The 17812-nt window shown below is 46.0% G+C and overlaps 1 protein-coding gene across 7 annotated transcripts in view; it reads left to right on the top strand.

Moving 5' to 3' along the window:
• Positions 1-17812, top strand: part of SRGAP3 (SLIT-ROBO Rho GTPase activating protein 3) — a 263049-nt gene that overhangs the window by 156564 nt on the left and 88673 nt on the right. For all 7 annotated transcript variants that reach the window (XM_019824938.3, XM_019824937.3, XM_011280178.4 and 4 more), the window contains exon 4: positions 14802-14864. In XM_019824938.3, coding sequence (XP_019680497.1) covers positions 14802-14864 — 63 coding nt within the window. The remainder of the gene's footprint in view (positions 1-14801; positions 14865-17812) is intronic.

Raw genomic sequence — 17812 nt, 5'->3', positions numbered from 1 at the left:
AATGAGACCTCTACCTTCATTCACAACAATATATTCTAGGTAGATTAAAGCACTAGAGGTAAAAAGCAATACTTTAAAACTATAGAAGAAAATGTAGGAGGTTATATTTAAAACCCTGGGGATAGGAAAAGAAACATAAAAAAGAAGGTTTCTTTTGCCTAAAGGAAACATAAGAAAAGCACAAACTCTAAAGAAAAATATTGACAAATTCCATTATGTTCGAATAAAAAAAAATCTTCCTGCAACAACAAATAAGAGAAAACCAAATGAGACACAGTTTGACTCCCATTTAGATTGGTGGGACAGTCCTAAGTGCTGACAAGAATGTGGGGCAACAGGGAGCTCTCATGACCTGTAACAACTGGGCTTAATGTAGCAACAGTGAAGAAAGAGGTATACACCCTGTGACCCAGCAATTCCACGTCTGAGTATAATCTAAAAATATTCTAGTATATCACACACACACACAAACCTTGTAATAGGGTGTTTGCTGCAATAGTGTTTATAGTAAAGAAACAAAAACACTTAAATGTCCATCATGAAGGGGATGGCTAAATAAATTATCTATAGTCATTCAATGGAATAGCATACAATCCTTAAGATGACGGAACTAGATGTGTATGTAACAGTGTAGATAAAACTGGAAAATGCAACATTGGATGAAAAAAGCAAGCTAAGCTGTGATATTTTTAAACAATTTAAAACAAATTAATAGTTCATGTTGTTTGTTTTTGAGTTTTAATTAATTTATTTATTTAGAGAGAGCGTGCGCGTGTGTGCATGAGTTGGGGAGGGGTGGAGAGAAAGGGAGAGAGAGAATCCCGAGCAGGCTCCACACTCTCAGCACAGAGTCTGATGTGGGGCTCGAACCCGTGAACCATGAGATCATGACCCGAGCCGAAGTCAGATGCTTCACCGACTGAGCCACCCAGGTGCCCCTAGTTCATATTGTTTATAGTATTAGAAACCTGTGTGACCTAAAGGTATGCAAAGGTGGACTGTGGAAGGCACACTAGCTGCAGAGTAGCAGTTGAGGAAGGAGGGAGGAAGAAAGGGGACAAAGGATACTTCAGTGGTATCTGGAACATTTTGCTTTCTAAGAGTAGTTTTGGAGCGAAAACAGAAAAATCTAATTTGGGTGGCATGTTCATTAGTGTTTGTTATCATTTTCTCTACCCTTCTGTATGTTTGAAATATTGGAGAACTGAAATAAAGGTGGGGGGAGAAAGGCCAGTTGGAGACAGATTGAAGAAGCCCTTGGATGTCAGAATAAGTTGGGATTTATTTTCTAGACATTGGAAAATCACTGATGGTTCTTGAATGGCGATGACGTAACCAGAGCCAACTTTAAGGATGATTGATTTGATATATTTGATGGCTTTGAAAGAGAGATGCTGGACTCAGGGAGAGCAGTTACATGTTATTACACATACACACTAATACGCAGATTAGTGGTGAAGGGATGGTAGGAGCCTGGGTCAGGGAGGGTGCTATGGGAATAGAAAGGAAGGAAAGGATGGATGGATGAGTAGACGGGTGGGTAGGTTCACGAGTACATGGGTGGGTGGATGGGTGGACATATAGACAGGTGGATGCCATGGGTAGAAAGGTGCTGGGTAGCTGGCTACAGACATTTAAAAAATTTTTTTAATGTTTATTTATTTTTGAGGAGGGTGGTGCAGAGAGAAAGGGGGACACAGAATCTGAAACAGGCTCCAGGCTCTGAGCTGTCAGCACAGAACCCAACACGGGGCTCGAACCCATGAGCTGCGAGATCATGACCTGAGCCGAAGTCGGTCGCTTAACCGACTGAGCCACCTGGGTGCCCTGGCTACAGACATTTTTGAAACACCAAAGCAGTCTGTATTACATCCTGTTCACAACAATGCAGATGAAAAAAAAGATCAGATGATAAAATGACAAGGAGGGTAAAGTGATGTCTCGGATCAGTGATGCAGCAGTAATACGTGATTAATAATATTTTGAATCTAACAAATAAGCCTGACAACATTTGTATTCACCTCGAAGATCATCTAGAGAGGGGAAAAAAAAAACAGCTCAAAACTCAGTGGCTTCAGGTTTTCATAGATACTGGTTTTTCAGAAAGATAGCTTTGTCATGCTCCCCTTCCCTCACTACAAAATTTTCTCTCCTTATCTGTAAGAGATTCATGGCAAAAAAAAAAGAAACAAAAAATGTAGGTCGGCATCAGGGATGTAGTCCAGAAAGACTACTGAATATGTTCTGTTTCCAGAGAGACTCAGGTCAGCATTCCACCCCATCTCCTTCTGCCTTGACCTGGAGGCCAGGGGGAGGGCAGGGACTTGGCCACAGATAACGGGAGATTCTGCAGAGTGGCCCTGGGCACTGTGTGTTATCTGATATTTATGATGATCTAAAGCAGAGCCTTGTAAATGTCACTATGCTCTTCATACTAAAGGCAGAGGAGTATCCATGTTTTATAATTATTTGGGAATGCTTGGGGAAAAAAATTCTTAAGGCACATAGAATGCTAATTCTCCCAGTGGGGGCAGTAGAGTGGAATGTTTGAGAGCATCCCATCTGCCAGCTCTATGGTCTTGGGCATATTACTCACCCTCCCTGAGCTCCTATGTCCCAGTCTTTAAAGTAAGGTTAATGATAGTGCCTCCCATAAAGAAAGGGCTGATATTAGGCTTAAGTGAGTGATTATCTGTAAAGCAGGCATCACTGGGCCTGGCACATGCTGAGAGATTCATGAACAATAGCTAGTATTGTTCACTAACAGTGTTGTTGTCATTATCTATACTGACAAGTAGTATTAGTAGTAATAGTACTGGGCATTATAATTAACAATGATAGCAAGTGTTATTAATAATAATACTTAGTGTTACTAGTAGAGATCTAGAAACTCCTAGCCTGTCAGAGCACTTGTTTGTAGTCATTCCAAGGTATGCTTGGACTTCCTTAGACCTGTTTTGTTAAGCATTTCTGAAAACGGAGGCCTTCAGTGCAAACAGCATGCCAGAGGGATGCTGGAGAGTAATTACAGGGGGAGGAGGGTGACATTGCTGAGCTCCTGGGCATGCATCGGTGGGGCCCACTGCTGCCAAGAACCTCTGATGAGCAGTCCCGGGGCCTTCCTGCTTCCTGCAATCTGGTATCCCGGCTCCAGCAACAGGGGGAAGAGTTCAGCGCTCAAGTGTGCATTCCAGCTTCTTACACAAACATGCAGATGACAACATTTGGAGCTGCAGCAACAGGAGACATAGACTAGTTTGGGAAGGGGAGGAAAAGCAGGGAGGTGTCCAGGAGCAGGGACAGGAAGATGATAGGGGAGAGGGGAAGAGTAACAAGGATCCGGATGGAAGGTGGGGGAGAGACTGGCTATGGCTGTTGTTTGGGGACAAGGGGCTGTGACATGGCAGAATGCCCACAGCCCACTTACTGGCAAGTGAGGACACAGCTGAGAGAAACAGCCAACTAGCTGTCTAAACTGCTGTTTCCAGGGATAAGCTGACCTTCCAGGACAAACTGGAGAAGCCCCATTCCTCTGAGACACGCCTTTTAAGCCTTTGCTTGGGAAATAAATGCACAATTGCTCTGGGAGATGGCCAGTGGTACATATATCATGTATTTAAATAGGGAACATCTGTGGGTCTCAAGTTTTGTTATTGCTTAGAAAACAAGCAGGAGCGTGGAAACCATGTGGGATTCACAGCTAAAAGAGCCAAAACTTTTGTTTTATTTAATTTGTTTCCTATTGTTTGCTTGGAACCCCAGAACTAGGAAAGCCATGAACTGTCCCCAAAGGTAACCCAACATGAGAACATCTAGTCGAGCAGAGGGAGATGAGCCTTTGCTGCTGTAGCACCTGACAAGGTGCTACAAGAGAGGCCCTAGAGGATAGCTGAGAGTTGAGGCGGCCTCCACCTCCCTCTCTGCTTTAATGTTTTCTTGAGGATTGTTTCTAATGGTCTCCTTCAGAGAAGTGGAGGGAGATTTGTCATTAAAACCCAACATTTTAGGATGATCTTATTTTTCTAGGCATGAAGGGTGACATTAGCACTGGAAATGACCCACCTGTTAGTTTGCCCTTTAAAAACAGAACCTTTCAAATACAGCTCATGAAGGCCCGGGACCTATGGTAATAATTTTTGAGGGCTTCCCCCTAAAAGTTCAATTAGCCTTGCACTGAAAACTAAATCAGGGGCGCCTGGGTGGCTCAGGTGGTTAAGTGCCAACTCTTGATTTCGGCTCAGGGTATGATCTCACGGTTTGTGATTTCGAGTCCCACATTAGGTTCTGTGCTGACAGCATGGAACATGCTTGGGATTCTGTCTCCCTTTCTCTCTGCCCCTCCCTCGTTTGCGCTCTCGCTCTCTCTCTCTCTCTCTCTCTCTCTCTCTCAAAAAAAAAAAAAACTTTAAAAGAAAACTAAATCAATCACCCGTGGCAAGATTTTCAGAGCAAAGAAAATTGATTTCACTCAGGAACTGTTGTGTCAAAAAAAATTTTGCCAGCTGGTCCCATGTTGACATGAATGCATGGGTTTTTTCAGGGCGGGGGAAGATTCAAAGATGGCCACTTTTTGCTGCTTTCTGGTTTCCTATTGCTTCTGTGTATTAGTTAGCTCATAGACAGGCAATTATAGAGCTCCTTCTATATGCAAGTCTTTGTGATCAGAACTACAGGAAGTCCCAGCCTTTAAGGAGCTTATGCTTTGATTGGTTGGAAATTGTTCCTTTTGAGGGACTGTTTGAAAGCTTGTGCCTGGTGGAGGGTTTCAGAAGACTGTCTTGCTCTGTGGTCATTCTGGTACATTCAGACCAACGTAAGCACAGATTACATCAGTATTCTTTCACATCAGCGAAAATGACAATTTATTGGATCCAATAACTGAGAAGGTCTGGATGTAAGTCTTGTTTAGGCTTCACTAGATCCAGGATGCAGATGCTGTTGTCAAGGCCTGGACTCTCCTTGTGATGGACAAGATGACTGCAGGCAGCCCAAGATTCCTGATATCCTAGCTTAGCAACCCCAGAGGAGAGAGGATCTGAGAGTATGGTTGTTAGAAAGCTCCCAGGGAAGATTCTCATTGGCTCCGCCTGGAATATGTTTCTCTTTCTAACCCAATCACTAGAGACAAGCACTCTGGTCAAACTGGGTCCCATGACTGATGGACCATCTTGTATGACTTTGCAAGCAGGGGTCAGTCCCACCATGTCTCATCTCCTGTTAGAAGAAGAAGAAGGAAGGGAGAAGTGAGAGGTGGTCATCATGGATGATTTGTTTCTTTTGTATATATATTGTATATATTTTGTATATATATATATATATATATATATATATATATATATATATAAAATATATATGTATATGTGTGTGTGTGTGTATATATATATATATATATATATATATATATATATATATAGTTTATTGTCAAATTGGTTTCCATACAATACCCAGTGCTCATCCCCCTCTTCAATGCCCATCACCCACTTTCCCCTCTACCCCCACCCCCATCAGCCCTCAGTTTGTTCTCAGTATTGAAGAGTCTTATGGTTTGCCTCCTTCCCTCTCTGTAACTTTTTTTTCCCCCTTCCACTCCCCCATGGTCTTCTGTTAAGTTTCTCAGGATCCACATATGAGTGAAAACATATGATATCTGTCTTTCTCTGCCTGACTTATTTCACTTAGCATAACACTCTCCAGTTCCATCCACGTTGCTACAAATGGCCAGGTTTCATTCTTTCTCATTGCCAAGTAGTATTCCATTGTATATATAAACCACATTTTCTTTATCCATTCATCAGTGGATGGACATTTAGGCTCTTTCCATAATTTGGCTATTGTTGAAAGTGCTGCTATAAACATTGGGGTACAAGTGCCCCTATGCATCAGTACTCCTGTATCCCTTGGGTAAATTCCTAGTAGTGCTATTGCTGGGTCATAGGGTAGATCTGTTTTTAAATTTTTGAGGAACCTCCACACTGTTTTCCAGAGCGGCTGCACTAGTTTGCATTCCCACCAACGGTGCAAGAGGGTTCCCGTTTCTCCACATCCTCTCCAGCATCTGCAGTCTCCTTATATGTTCATTTTAGCCACTCTGGCTGTGAGGTGATATCTCAGTATGGTTTTGATCTGTATTTTCCTGATGAGGAGTGATGTTGAGCATCTTCTCATGTGCCTGTTGACCATTTGGATGTCTTCTTTAGAGAAGTGTCTATTCATGTCTTCTGCCCATTTCTTCACTGGATTATTTGTTTTTTGGGTGTGGAGTTTGGTGAGTTCTTTATAGATTTTGGATACTAATGGCTGATTTGTTTCTAACAGGGCAGATGGGCCAAGAAGGACCAGGCTAAGGGAGAAGTAGGCCTGCCCGCAAGTGGGGGCAAGGGCCAGGGATGCAGATTCCTGCACAGGTGGTGAGAAAGTATCTTGGACAGGCACGTGGTGTCCTGCCAGAGGGCACACCCTCCTTCGTACCTCCTCTGTGGCCTGGACTCATGGCTTCTTTCATCTGTGTGCCTGCATCTCATGCTAGGCCCTCTGGAAACAGACCACAGAAAGACATGACAAGTGCCGTCTTTGGAGTCAAACCAACCAAAAGCAGAACCCTGGCTCTGCCATTTCCTAGCTATGCAGCCTAGAGCAAGTCGCTCAACCCTTCTGAGCCTCCAGCCCTCATCTGTCAAGTGGGCACAATAGTACCTAAAGGTTTTATTAGATAGTGTATGGAAGTGGCTTTGGACAGTATTCAGCAAATGAAAAGTACTTCATAAGCGCTAGCTGCAGTTGAGAAAGCAGGAACCATGTCTCACTGAGCTCTGTGTCTTTGGCACCTAGGTGAGGCTGGTATCTAGTAAGTGTTTTGCAAGTGCTCGTGTAGATTGAGCTGAAACTAGGTGAGGAGTTGGCCATAGACATACAAGAGGAGGTAGTTCAGGCAGGAGTGTGGGTATGCGGGGCTCTGAGAATCCACAGCACACAATGATGTTAGGGTCCACGGGGGAGCCAGGAGGTTGGGTCTTGGGAGCCAGACTCTTCAGTGGCCTTCAAGTGTTAGGATATGAGCAGGGCATTTGTTAAAAAGGTTTTTTTTGGGGCGCCTGGGTGGCGCAGTCGGTTAAGCGTCCGACTTCAGCCAGGTCACGATCTCACGGTCTGGGAGTTCGAGCCCCGCGTCGGGCTCTGGGCTGATGGCTCAGAGCCTGGAGCCTGCTTCCGATTCTGTGTCTCCCTCTCTCTCTGCCCCTCCCCCGTTCATGCTCTGTCTCTCTCTGTCTCAAAAATAAATAAATGTTAAAAAAAAATTATAAAAAAAAAAAAAAAGGTTTTTTTTTTCCTAGGGTCCAATTTAGCAGGTCTGGGATTGCCGACCTTGATGAATGCCAGGGGTTCCAATGGCTGCCCCCTGAGAGACCCCCACTGGCTGACGGGTCTTAAACCCAGATGCCTCCATGGGCCAGGTGGGTGACGTGGGCAGGGAAAGGGAGGTGCTGGACACTGTGGCCAACTGGAGAGCACAAACCTCATGTAGAGGGGCAGCCATCCTTGAAGCAGGGACTCAGTATTGCTGGATCTCTACTTTTTCAAGAGAAGCTGAAAGTCAAGACTTTTAAGGGGGAATTTCCTGATTTTTTAAATGCCGAGAAATAAGTCAGATATTTGAAAATGCCAAAAGGCCAACTAAAACATGTCTGCAGGCTGGAGATGAGTGGCCACTTGGAGCCCTTGATCTGGGGCAGTGGCTCTCACCCGGGGCGGTTTTGTGTCCCAGGGAACATTTGGCCATGTCTGAGATGATTTTTCTTGTCACAGCTTGGGGTGTGGGCGGGGAACGCTATAGGCATCTGGTGGTTAGAGGCCGCGGATGCTGTTAACCACCTTACAGTGTCCCAGAAGCCGCCCCCACCTTAAAGAGTTATGTGGCCAGAAAGGGAGTTTAGCTGGCATTAGCAGTGGGCAGAGGAAAAAGGCAGGGCCGGAGACACCTGCCACCTGATTTTTTAGACTTATTTGAGTCAGAGAAACAGGGCTCTGCCCTTTCAACCCCAAGGAGCCAATGGCTGCTGTGGCTGGCCCCTTGTTGACCAGGTATAATTGTTGTCTACACTGTGTACACTCCCTGTGCATGATGCAGCCTGCCACCCCCCAACCTCTGCAGGCATGAAAGTCATGCTAGAAATGCGGATGAGTGCGAATCCGTTGCCACTTGAGTCCCCAAGGGCTGGGTGTGATGGTCTGTTAGACATTATCAGGGTTTTGGCCTCCTGTTCCTGGTGGAATGTTTGGTTTGGGTTCCTCATTCAGTCATTTCTGGAACTGTAGCTGAGAATATTTCCCTTCCCAACCTAGCAAAATAAAATGTCTTTGAGTTCTGCGCAGCTCAGTAACTCTTGGCCAAGTGCTCGCTCTGGGGCCAGCACAGTGCTTGGTGCCCAGGGGGAGACAAGCAGAGACTCGGGCAGGTTCCATCTGGAGGCTTACCGTCCCACTGAGAAAACACAAGAAGCAGCCCTCCAGCCCTCCCCATGCAACCCACCCTCCACGTGCCGTGTCTTCATCCTCCTGAAGCACAGTTCTGGTCACCACTCTCTCCCACTCAGAAACCTGTGGCTCCCAGTTCCACTCTAAGCGATCTGGCCCAGCCTCCATTTCAAGCTTATTATCTGCAATTCTGTTGCCACGCTCCTCTCTTTGCAAATCACACTTTTCCCTTGTCCTCGGTCTCTTGCCCTCACTCAGGCTGTGACCTAGAATGCCATCTCTGGCCATTCATGCAAAGTGAGGTGGCTGTGGTGGTACTCCCCTCGCCCCCCCTGCCCCCATCCTCTTCATCACTTCATCCTGCATCACTTCATCTTTCACTCTTTATGGCCCTTTCTGCCTCCTGCCTTAGAATTATTTGTCTTAACCCTTGATGCTACCAAACTGGGAGATTCTTAAGGGAAAAGTTAATTAAAAATTCAACTTTACGTTCCCTTTCTGGGCGACTTGCTAGCCTTGCCTCTGGCATCCAGTGGGTGTCGACTCAGCCTGTGCTACTGTTTCCCAAGCTCTTCATCTATGCCTGGCAGGGTGCCACCCAAAGTGGCTACCCAAAGTGTCATCTCTTTGTATCCTCACAGGGACTCTGGGACACTCATGACATCGCCCTACATTTACAGGTAAAAACCCTAAGGCTAGAGGAACTTTTACTTCATTCATTCGTAGATTCATTCAACAAAATATGTAATGAGCACCCACCATGTGACAAGCTCTGTGGCATTGCAGGGACACAGGAGTGGGAAAGTAAGATATTGCAGATTGGGAAACCCAGAAGGCAGACTTTGAGACAGCTGAATTTAGCATCTAGCAAAATGACAAGGGAGCAATCTTGGGGTCCACACATTGGGAAGGGAAGGGAGGGAGCAGTCATGCTGAAGGCAGCCTTGCTAGAAGGCTTGGACAGCTCTATGGAAAGTTCTAGAGATGGAGCAGCCCTTCAGAGCTGTCCCAATTGGGGGAGAGGCAGACGTCTATGCCCACCATGCATTTATCTTTGGACAGACACAGGCCTTCAGGCCTTGGAAGGTCACATTGTCTACTGAGGCCATCCCTGAAGAGTGCTCCTGGCTGGGGGATGTCTGCTGCTAGCCCTCCCAGCAGCTAGGATATCTGAGCATCAAACATCAGAGGGAAAATCTGTTTGTGCTCATGGGGCTTACATTCAAGTGGGGGAAACAAATGGTAAATAAATTGACACATAAACAAGCAAGCAAGATCATTGCACTTCCCTTAATAAGTGCCAAGAAGGACACAAACAGGTGCTTATTTTACACATGGGGAAGCTGAGATGCCCAGAGGTTAACTGGCTTAAAGCCTCATTTCCAATCCTGGTCCCTGGCTCCAAAATTCAGCCCTCTCTACTGTGGAACCAGACCTGTGCTAATCATATAGAGCCTCATAAGTTAAGCTAAAGACCTGGGTCTTGATTTTGATTGAGGAGGCTCTGGAGGGAATAAAATACAAAATTATACTGGCATAGGCATGCAGAACTGGAGACAAGAGTTAGGGGCTTAGTTAAGGCACAGTTTTAGAAATCTGGGTCCTGCAGTGATGATGCACTTGTTCTGGGACTTGTGGTTCTAGTTACTTAGGTTGCCTTTGACTGCAAGCAAAAGAAAACCATAGTTTAAAGTGGCTTAACCAGCAAAGTCCCAGAAGTGGAAGTTCACTTGGAGGCAGGCTCTGGGTTCAGTTGAACCAGTTTCTCAGGAGGTCATGAAGGAGCCAGGTTTCTTTTGCTCTGCTACCCAAGGTTTCTTCCTCTTCTGGTCCTAAAATGCCTACTGGTAGCAGCTGGAGCCCTCAGTTAGAAGAGCTAAAACCTTCCCTGAACCATCTTTGTCCTTCCGTTCTATCCAGTTAAGTTACATGTTTAGCCCTGGGCTAATAGTGCATACCAGAATCCAGAGTCAGCTTCCGTGGAAGAACTCAGCTGGAAGAATCAATAAAAAGCCAAATTCATGGCTCTTTTAGGAAGCAGAAAGGGTGTTGGGGATGGATGTTGGGGAGGGAGTCAGCCTTATCTGCTAGAGAATAAAATTGAGCAGCTTGAAGGTAGGACACAGTGACAGATTGGATTGGAGGGGAAGAAATAAACAAATTTTTTCAAAATGACTCCAGGGGCACCTGGGTGGCTCACCTGGTTAAGCATCTGACTCTTGATTTCGGCTCAGGTCATGATGTCATGGTTCATGAGTTCGAACCCTGTGTCAGGCTCTGCTCTGATAGTGCAGAGCCTGCTTGGGATTCTCCCTTTCTCTGCCCCTCCCCTGCTTGTGCACGTGCATGCATTCTCTTTCTCTCTGTCTCAAAGTAAATAAATAAACATTAAAAAAGAATAACTCCAAGGTTTCCCATTGCCATGCTTGGGAAGATATTATCCCATTGACCAAACTCAAGGAGATGATGGAAATTTCATATTTGATTTTGGATAATTTTAGTTTGATATGATGAGGAGACATTAAAACCATATTGTTCCGCAACAGCTGAAGCTATAGGTCTTTGAACTTGGGCTCAAGCTATTTGAGGACAGAGCCAGGGAGAGAGGACTGCTACAGAAATGGTAACATGGCTGCGGGTCACTGAGAAGCAGAAGCTGGAGGCAGGAGTGTGTGTGGAGCTGGCAGGGGCAGGGCTTGAGAAAGCAAGGCTGGTGGGGGTTTCAGAGGCAGGACTTAGGAATTTATCTGACAAGGGTCTCTGCCCATGTGTGCAGTGACAGGGTACAAGGATGTTCACCACATCATTGTCTGAAATATTAAGAGTGACTGGAGACAACCTAAATATCCATTGCTATGGAGTTGGTTAATGAATTATGACATATCTGATATATGGAACCCCAAGAAGCTGTTTAAAAAGGAGGATGCAGGAGCTGCATGGCTGCAAAGGAGAAATCTCAAACATATTGTTGGGTGGAAAAAAGCAAGATGAAAAGATGTGTATAGAATACATCTATTTGTGTTAAAAAAAAGAATATACACTATCCAAATGTATGTTTGTATATCTGTAGCTGTTTCTGGAAGGTATCAAAAGAAACTTCTTTTTTTTTAATTATTATTATTTTGGAGAGATAGAGTGCAAGCAGGGGAGAGGGGCAGAGAGAGAGAGAGAGAGAGAGAGAGAGAGAGAGAGAGAGAGAGAGAGAGAGAAGGAGAAGGAGAATCTTTAGCAGGTTTCACACTCAGTGTAGAGCCTGACACAGGGCTTGATCCCACCACCCTGGATCATGATCTGAGCCGAAATCAAGAGTTGGATGTTTAACCAACACCCACATGCCCCTCAAAAGAAACTTCTTGTTTAAAATTTTTTTAATGTTTATTTATTTTGGGGGGGAGGAAGGGGCATAGAGAGAGGGAGACATAGAATCCACAGCAGGCTCCAGGCTCTGAGTTGTCAGCATGGAGCTAGATGCAGGGCTCAAACCTAAGAACTGCAAAATCATGACCTGAGCTGAAGTCGGATGCTTAACTGGCTGAGCCACCCAGGTGCCCCAAAAGAAACTTCTAATAGCAGGTGTCTCTGGTGAGGTTCTGGGAGCCTGGGAGACTTCCTTTTAACTTTTTACTTTACTGGCTGTTAGAGTTTCTTTAACCATGTGCATTTATTACCTATCATAAAAGTTAGATCATAAAAATAAATACATAAGAAACTGGGTCTTGGGTGTCAGAGAGGTTAGTGACACTGAGGACTGAGAGGAGGCCACTGGAGAGTGTCAGAGAGTCCAGAGTCAGCAGTGGGGCAAAAGTCAGGGGGAGGGGCCACAGGGGAAACTGAGGCACAGGCTGAGTGCTTCCTTGTGAGAATCAGGAATAGAAGATGAGCATAGCTGGTTAGGTTCATTGAGCACCACTGCAAATGCACGGGATGCAACTGAAGGTTCCCCTGTGAGCTCTGCACAGGAGGTTCTGCTCAGGCTCTGCTATGGTTTTGGGCTGGGTCCCTTATCTTTAGCCACCAGAGCTGCAGGGAGGTCGAAGCAGATCTCTGGACTGCGTAAAGCTTTTGCTCTCTTTTAAGAGATCTTGTGCAGGCAAGGGCTACCTTCAGATGGGCGCTTTCTGGCAATTGCAGTATCAGAAGCTGAGAGAAGGACTATGGGGTGAGGAGAAGGAGCCTAGAAAGTCATCATGTCTGGTCCTGACTCTTCCTCTGTCACTGCTGAGTGCGGGGCCTCCTGACCTAAGTGGGGAAGGGAGGAAGGGTGGTCTCTGCCTATCTTTTGCTGGTCATGCTTGGGCTGAGGGAGCTGAAAGGGGGGAGCAGGATGACTCAGCTGTCAGGCAGCAGAGATCAGGGCTCCTGTTTTCTTTCTTTTTTTTTTTTTAAGTTCAAGTATAATTAACATACAGTGTTATATTAGTGTCAGGTGTACAAAATAATGATTCAACAATTCTACACATTAGTGCACATCACTGTAAGTGTACTCTTAATCCCCTTCACCTATTTCTTCAAATTAAAAAAAATTTTTTTTTAATTTATTTTTGAGAGAGAGACAGTGAGACAGAGCATGAGAGGGTAAGGGGCAGAGAGAGCAATGGAGACACAGAATCTGAAGCAGGCTTCAGGCTCTGAGATGTCAGCACAGAGCCTGATGTGGGGCTTGAACCCACGAACCACGAGGTCATGACCTGAGCCGAGGTCAGACGCTTCACGGACTGAGCCACCCTGGTGCACTGCACCCCCCCTTCACCTATTTCACCCATCCGCCCACCCCTCACCCCTCTGGCAGCCACCAATTTGTTCCCTGTATTTAAAAGTCCATTTTGGGGGTTGTCTTTTTTTGTTTTGTTTCTTAAATTCCACACATGAGTGAAACCATATGGTTTCATAAGCCATATGACTGGCTTATTTAATTTAGCATTGTACCCTCTAGGTTCCTCCATGTTGTTGCAAATGGCAAGGTTTCATTCTGAATAATATTCCATTACATATATATACACTGTATCTTCATCCATTCATTGATGGGTACTTGGGCTGCTTCTATATCTTGACTATTGTAAATAATGCTGCAATAAACATAAGGGTGCATATATCTTTTAGAATTAGTGTTCATTTTATTTAGGTAAATACCCAATACTGAAATTACTGAATATTATGGTATTTCTATTTTTAATTTTTTGAGGAACATCCATACTGCTTTCTACAGTGGCTGCACCAGTTTGCATTCCCACCAATAGTGCATGAGGGTTCCTTTTTCTCCACGCCCTTACCAACACTTGTTGTTCCTTGTGTTTTTGATTTTTCAGGGCTCCCATTTTCAACATGGAAACTTCACATGATAGTCCAGGCAAACAGGGAAAGTATTAACCAAAATAATAATAATAATAATAATAATAATAATAATAATAATGATGATGATGATAATACCTTAAGTAGCAGAGAATCCTAAACTCTTCAGGCTGGGTGAGACCTGGAGATGATTTGTGAATTGTATTCTGAACTGCATTTCTCAATATACTAAATGTGTATGTCACCTCATGGAAAAAAGATTGAGGTCGTCTAAACTGTATACTACAGCTCTCTGTAGAAAGCCGTGCATATAAGGGTGTGAAAGCCTCTGACAAGTCCTGCATAAGAGAACCTATCTCTCTTTGTTCAACTAGCTTTCCCAAGTGTATTTGCCTACAAAAGCCTCTGCCCCCTTTTTTAGTATAGCACTCAGCAGTGACCCCCAGACCAAGCTTTGTGATGCTCTAGTTTATTTATAGATGTGTAAGTAAGACTCCAGGGCCACATGGCCCATCAGTGATGCAGTGGAGGCAACAACCTTGATCTTTTGCCTTGTGCTCCATCCGGTCTGTTAACCTGTACTGTTCATGATGAATTGAGATGCTAGATCATTATTTCTCAAACTGTGTTCTGTGGAACCCCACTCTCATGAGATGCTAATGAGTATTGAGCCAGGGACACAGACTCTGGTCACATCAGCTTAGGACCCACCAAATTAAAGATGAACAGATTGATTGGCTGTGGGCTTCTCAGAATCTTTAACATGATGACGTCTCTGTAAATCACCAATGCAGGGAGGTAGAAGGTTCGTCAACTTATTTGGCCAGGGAATATTCCTTTTGCAAGGGGCCCCTCTCTGTGGATTTGTGTCATGGACACAAGTTGAGGAATTCAAGTCTAGATCAATGAAGTTTATGTTGGTTTCTGTACCCATTCCCACCCCATCCCAAGTATTCCTGCCCTTTCTGTGTTGAAAAGGAAATTGGTCAATGCAACCAGTGACTTTCTCCCCCTCTGACATTTGTTCTTTCATATTCCAGAGCAAGGAGATTGGTCTGCAGATGCACGAGGAGCTCCTGAAGGTCACCAATGAGCTCTACACAGTAAGTCCTGCTGAGGCTCTGCTGCTGTTTGGAATCGGGTCCTCTTTCTTCAGCACCAGGAGCCAAAGGGAGTCTAAACCAGAGACCTGGAATGACTGTGGGCATTTTTGCTCTGCCTGTGCCCGAATGACTGGGAGTCATCATGGTGGGCTGTAATGGTTTGCAACCCTGGCTTCTGATTCTGTATACCTGGGGTGGGGCCCTGGGCATGTTTAGTTTGTATAAGTTCACAAGAGACTTGCATGACCTACCTGCTGTGTGTTACCTGTAACATGGACATAAAACCTCCTGAGACAGGGATGTGGGTTTGGAGTCAGGTGCAACAGGCTGAAGTTGACGCCTGCTGCCTATTGATGGTAGGTATGTAGCTCATCTGGGTTTCTGTATTCTCGTCTGCAACATGGAGCACTGTTCGGAGGGTCACATGAGGTGAAGGGGGTGATCATTCCTTGTCATCTCCAAGGAATGATTTCGGAACAGTACAACTTGGCCTAGAACTGACCTTACTACTGATGTGGAAGTGAGATCTGACTGGACTTGAAATGGGTATTAGAATCCAAGTAGGTGAATGGGGAACACAGGCACACCAGGTTATGATGCACGAGTTGACTGATTGTGCCTCAAGGGCCCCTGGGCTTCTTTATGGAAGAATGTGGTGAGCCCCAGAGACAACCTGGGGGGAATAGGGCAAGGTAGCCCCAGCAGATGGAGCTCGAGACTCTTCACTGCCAGAGACAATCAGGACAGATGAAAACTGTAGTATTTTAAGTATATCAGGGTTCCTTATAAAGTTTCTCATTGAAAGTGGGGATTCTGCTGCTGAAATCATATGGAAGGAAGGGAAAGAATAGCAGGCTGCGAGAAGACCCCTCTCTTAGATGTTATTATCTTTCTATCTTCACATCCCATGCGGCCAGCTGGTAGTGGACTCCTCAGGGGCCGAGAGCTTTTGCCCAAGAGCCTGGACCTCAAGTTGGAAGTCCTGCCTCAGACTCCAGCCAGCTATGGGACTTTGGGCAAAGCATTCACTTCTCTGGGCTTTAGTCTCCCACTCAGTTACATGGGGACTTTCCCGATTCAGAATTCTGTAGAGGACTTTCTAGACCAGCGTTCCCCATTGTAGGTCCTTCTTATGTTCCTCAGGAACCTCTTTGAATGAATCACTCTCCTCTATGGCATTTCAACACCTGGGTCCTGGTCCCAGGGACCACCCCGCCCCCGTCACACACACATAGAGCCGCTCCCACCCAGGTTTCTAACCTTTCCTCTGGGCTCCAGCCGGGCTCCTCTCCTTGACACCCTCTGCACACCCCAAATACTGCCCCGCTTGACCCCTTTACCCTGTAGCTCCCCCTGCTTACAACTGCCCTCTTTCCTTCTCTGCTTGTGTGTGTCATACTCATTTTTCAAACCCAGACCAAACTCCACCTTTAGAAAGCTATTACCTCTGGGCTTTGAAATCTTATGACAGTTGAAAAAAAATCTGTCATGTTATCTCTGTGTCGCCAGTTGGCGTGCAATCTCCCTAGAGCCAGATCTTGGTCAGTAACGGTGCACTTAATGCCCAGAGACTCTGTTTGAACCCAGTTGTATGGCCTCTGGCACTTCACCTCTCAGTCTTGCCTGTGACCAACAGGGCTGGCAGGTGTAAACTGGACAGAGCAGGCGGGGATTCGGAAGACGGTGCTGGTGCCCAGCACAGTGCCCTGAACCCAGCAGGCGCTCTGCGCGCACTTGCCCTCGCTGGCCACGGGGCAGGGCAGCTGGACAGAAACGCCTCTGGTGTCAGATGTTCAGGCCAGGCAGGAAGGTCAGTCCCTGCTTCCTGTGTTCATGGCAGCCTGACGATGGCCTCAGAGCTGGTGGAGGAGGAAGGGGCAGCACCTCCCCAGTTCTCTCCTGCAGCCCCTCGTGGAGGGATGAGAGCCTCAGAATGCCAGCAGCAACCTCCAGCTCATTTATTGACGGCACGCTGAGTCTTCAGTGGTTGCCCCGAAAGCATTTAAATTCAAGCACCTGGGGCTGCCTACTGTTTACCCAGTACTGCATGAGGCACGGCAGTGGGCTGTGAACATTTGAAGTATCTTGTGTATCCCCAGTGTTCCCAGGGTGCTTGCTGAAGCAGAGGTGGGAGGGATGTATGAATACATGAACAAAAGTGGTTTTGCCTACAATGAGTTTCGAATCTGAGCACGGAGACAAGACTAAAGTACGCGAACTGGTGATACAGCAGTCTGAAACAGAGTGTGGTATCTGCTGGATATGTGGACTCCGAGGGGGAGGCACCCAGACCATGAACTCTGTGGGGGCTGTGCCGTGCTCTCCACAGTGTGCCCAGAGCCTGTGGCAGTGCGTGCACATAGTAAGTGATTGATACACACTGAGTGAAGAAACAAGAGGGAGAGTGTGCACGTGCAAGAGAAATCGAAGGTTCAGAAAAGTGATGGCTCCAGGTAGGCTGCTGTGATCAAGGCTGAGTTTTGAGCTTGGTGCCTCTGGAGGGGTAGGATGAAAGAACAGAGGGGTAGAGGGGAAGAGAAAGGGAATTCTCGGCAGGGGAGGCAGACTGCAGACGGGTCTGGGTTTGAACCCTTGCTGCACCACCTACCAGCTTGGCCAGGTCATTTAACGTCTTGGACCTCATTTTCTTTATTGTCAAAACAAGGATAGTAACAAATGTGTCCATGTAGTATGTGCTTGGGATGTGTGTCACACAGTATGAGGTGTTTTGTATGTATTATTTAAAAATTTTTTTTTCAACGTTTATTTATTTTTGGGACAGAGAGAGACAGAGCATGAACAGGGGAGGGGAAGAGAGAGAGGGAGACACAGAATCGGAAACAGGCTCCAGGCTCTGAGCCATCAGCCCAGAGCCTGACGCGGGGCTTGAACTCCCGCACCGCGAGATCGTGACCTGGCTGAAGTCGGATGCTTAACCAACTGCGCCA

Source organism: Felis catus, chromosome A2 (assembly GCF_018350175.1).
Source record: "Felis catus isolate Fca126 chromosome A2, F.catus_Fca126_mat1.0, whole genome shotgun sequence".
NCBI classification, from domain to species: domain Eukaryota; kingdom Metazoa; phylum Chordata; class Mammalia; order Carnivora; family Felidae; genus Felis; species Felis catus.
This window is presented reverse-complemented; position numbering and strand designations above follow the sequence as displayed.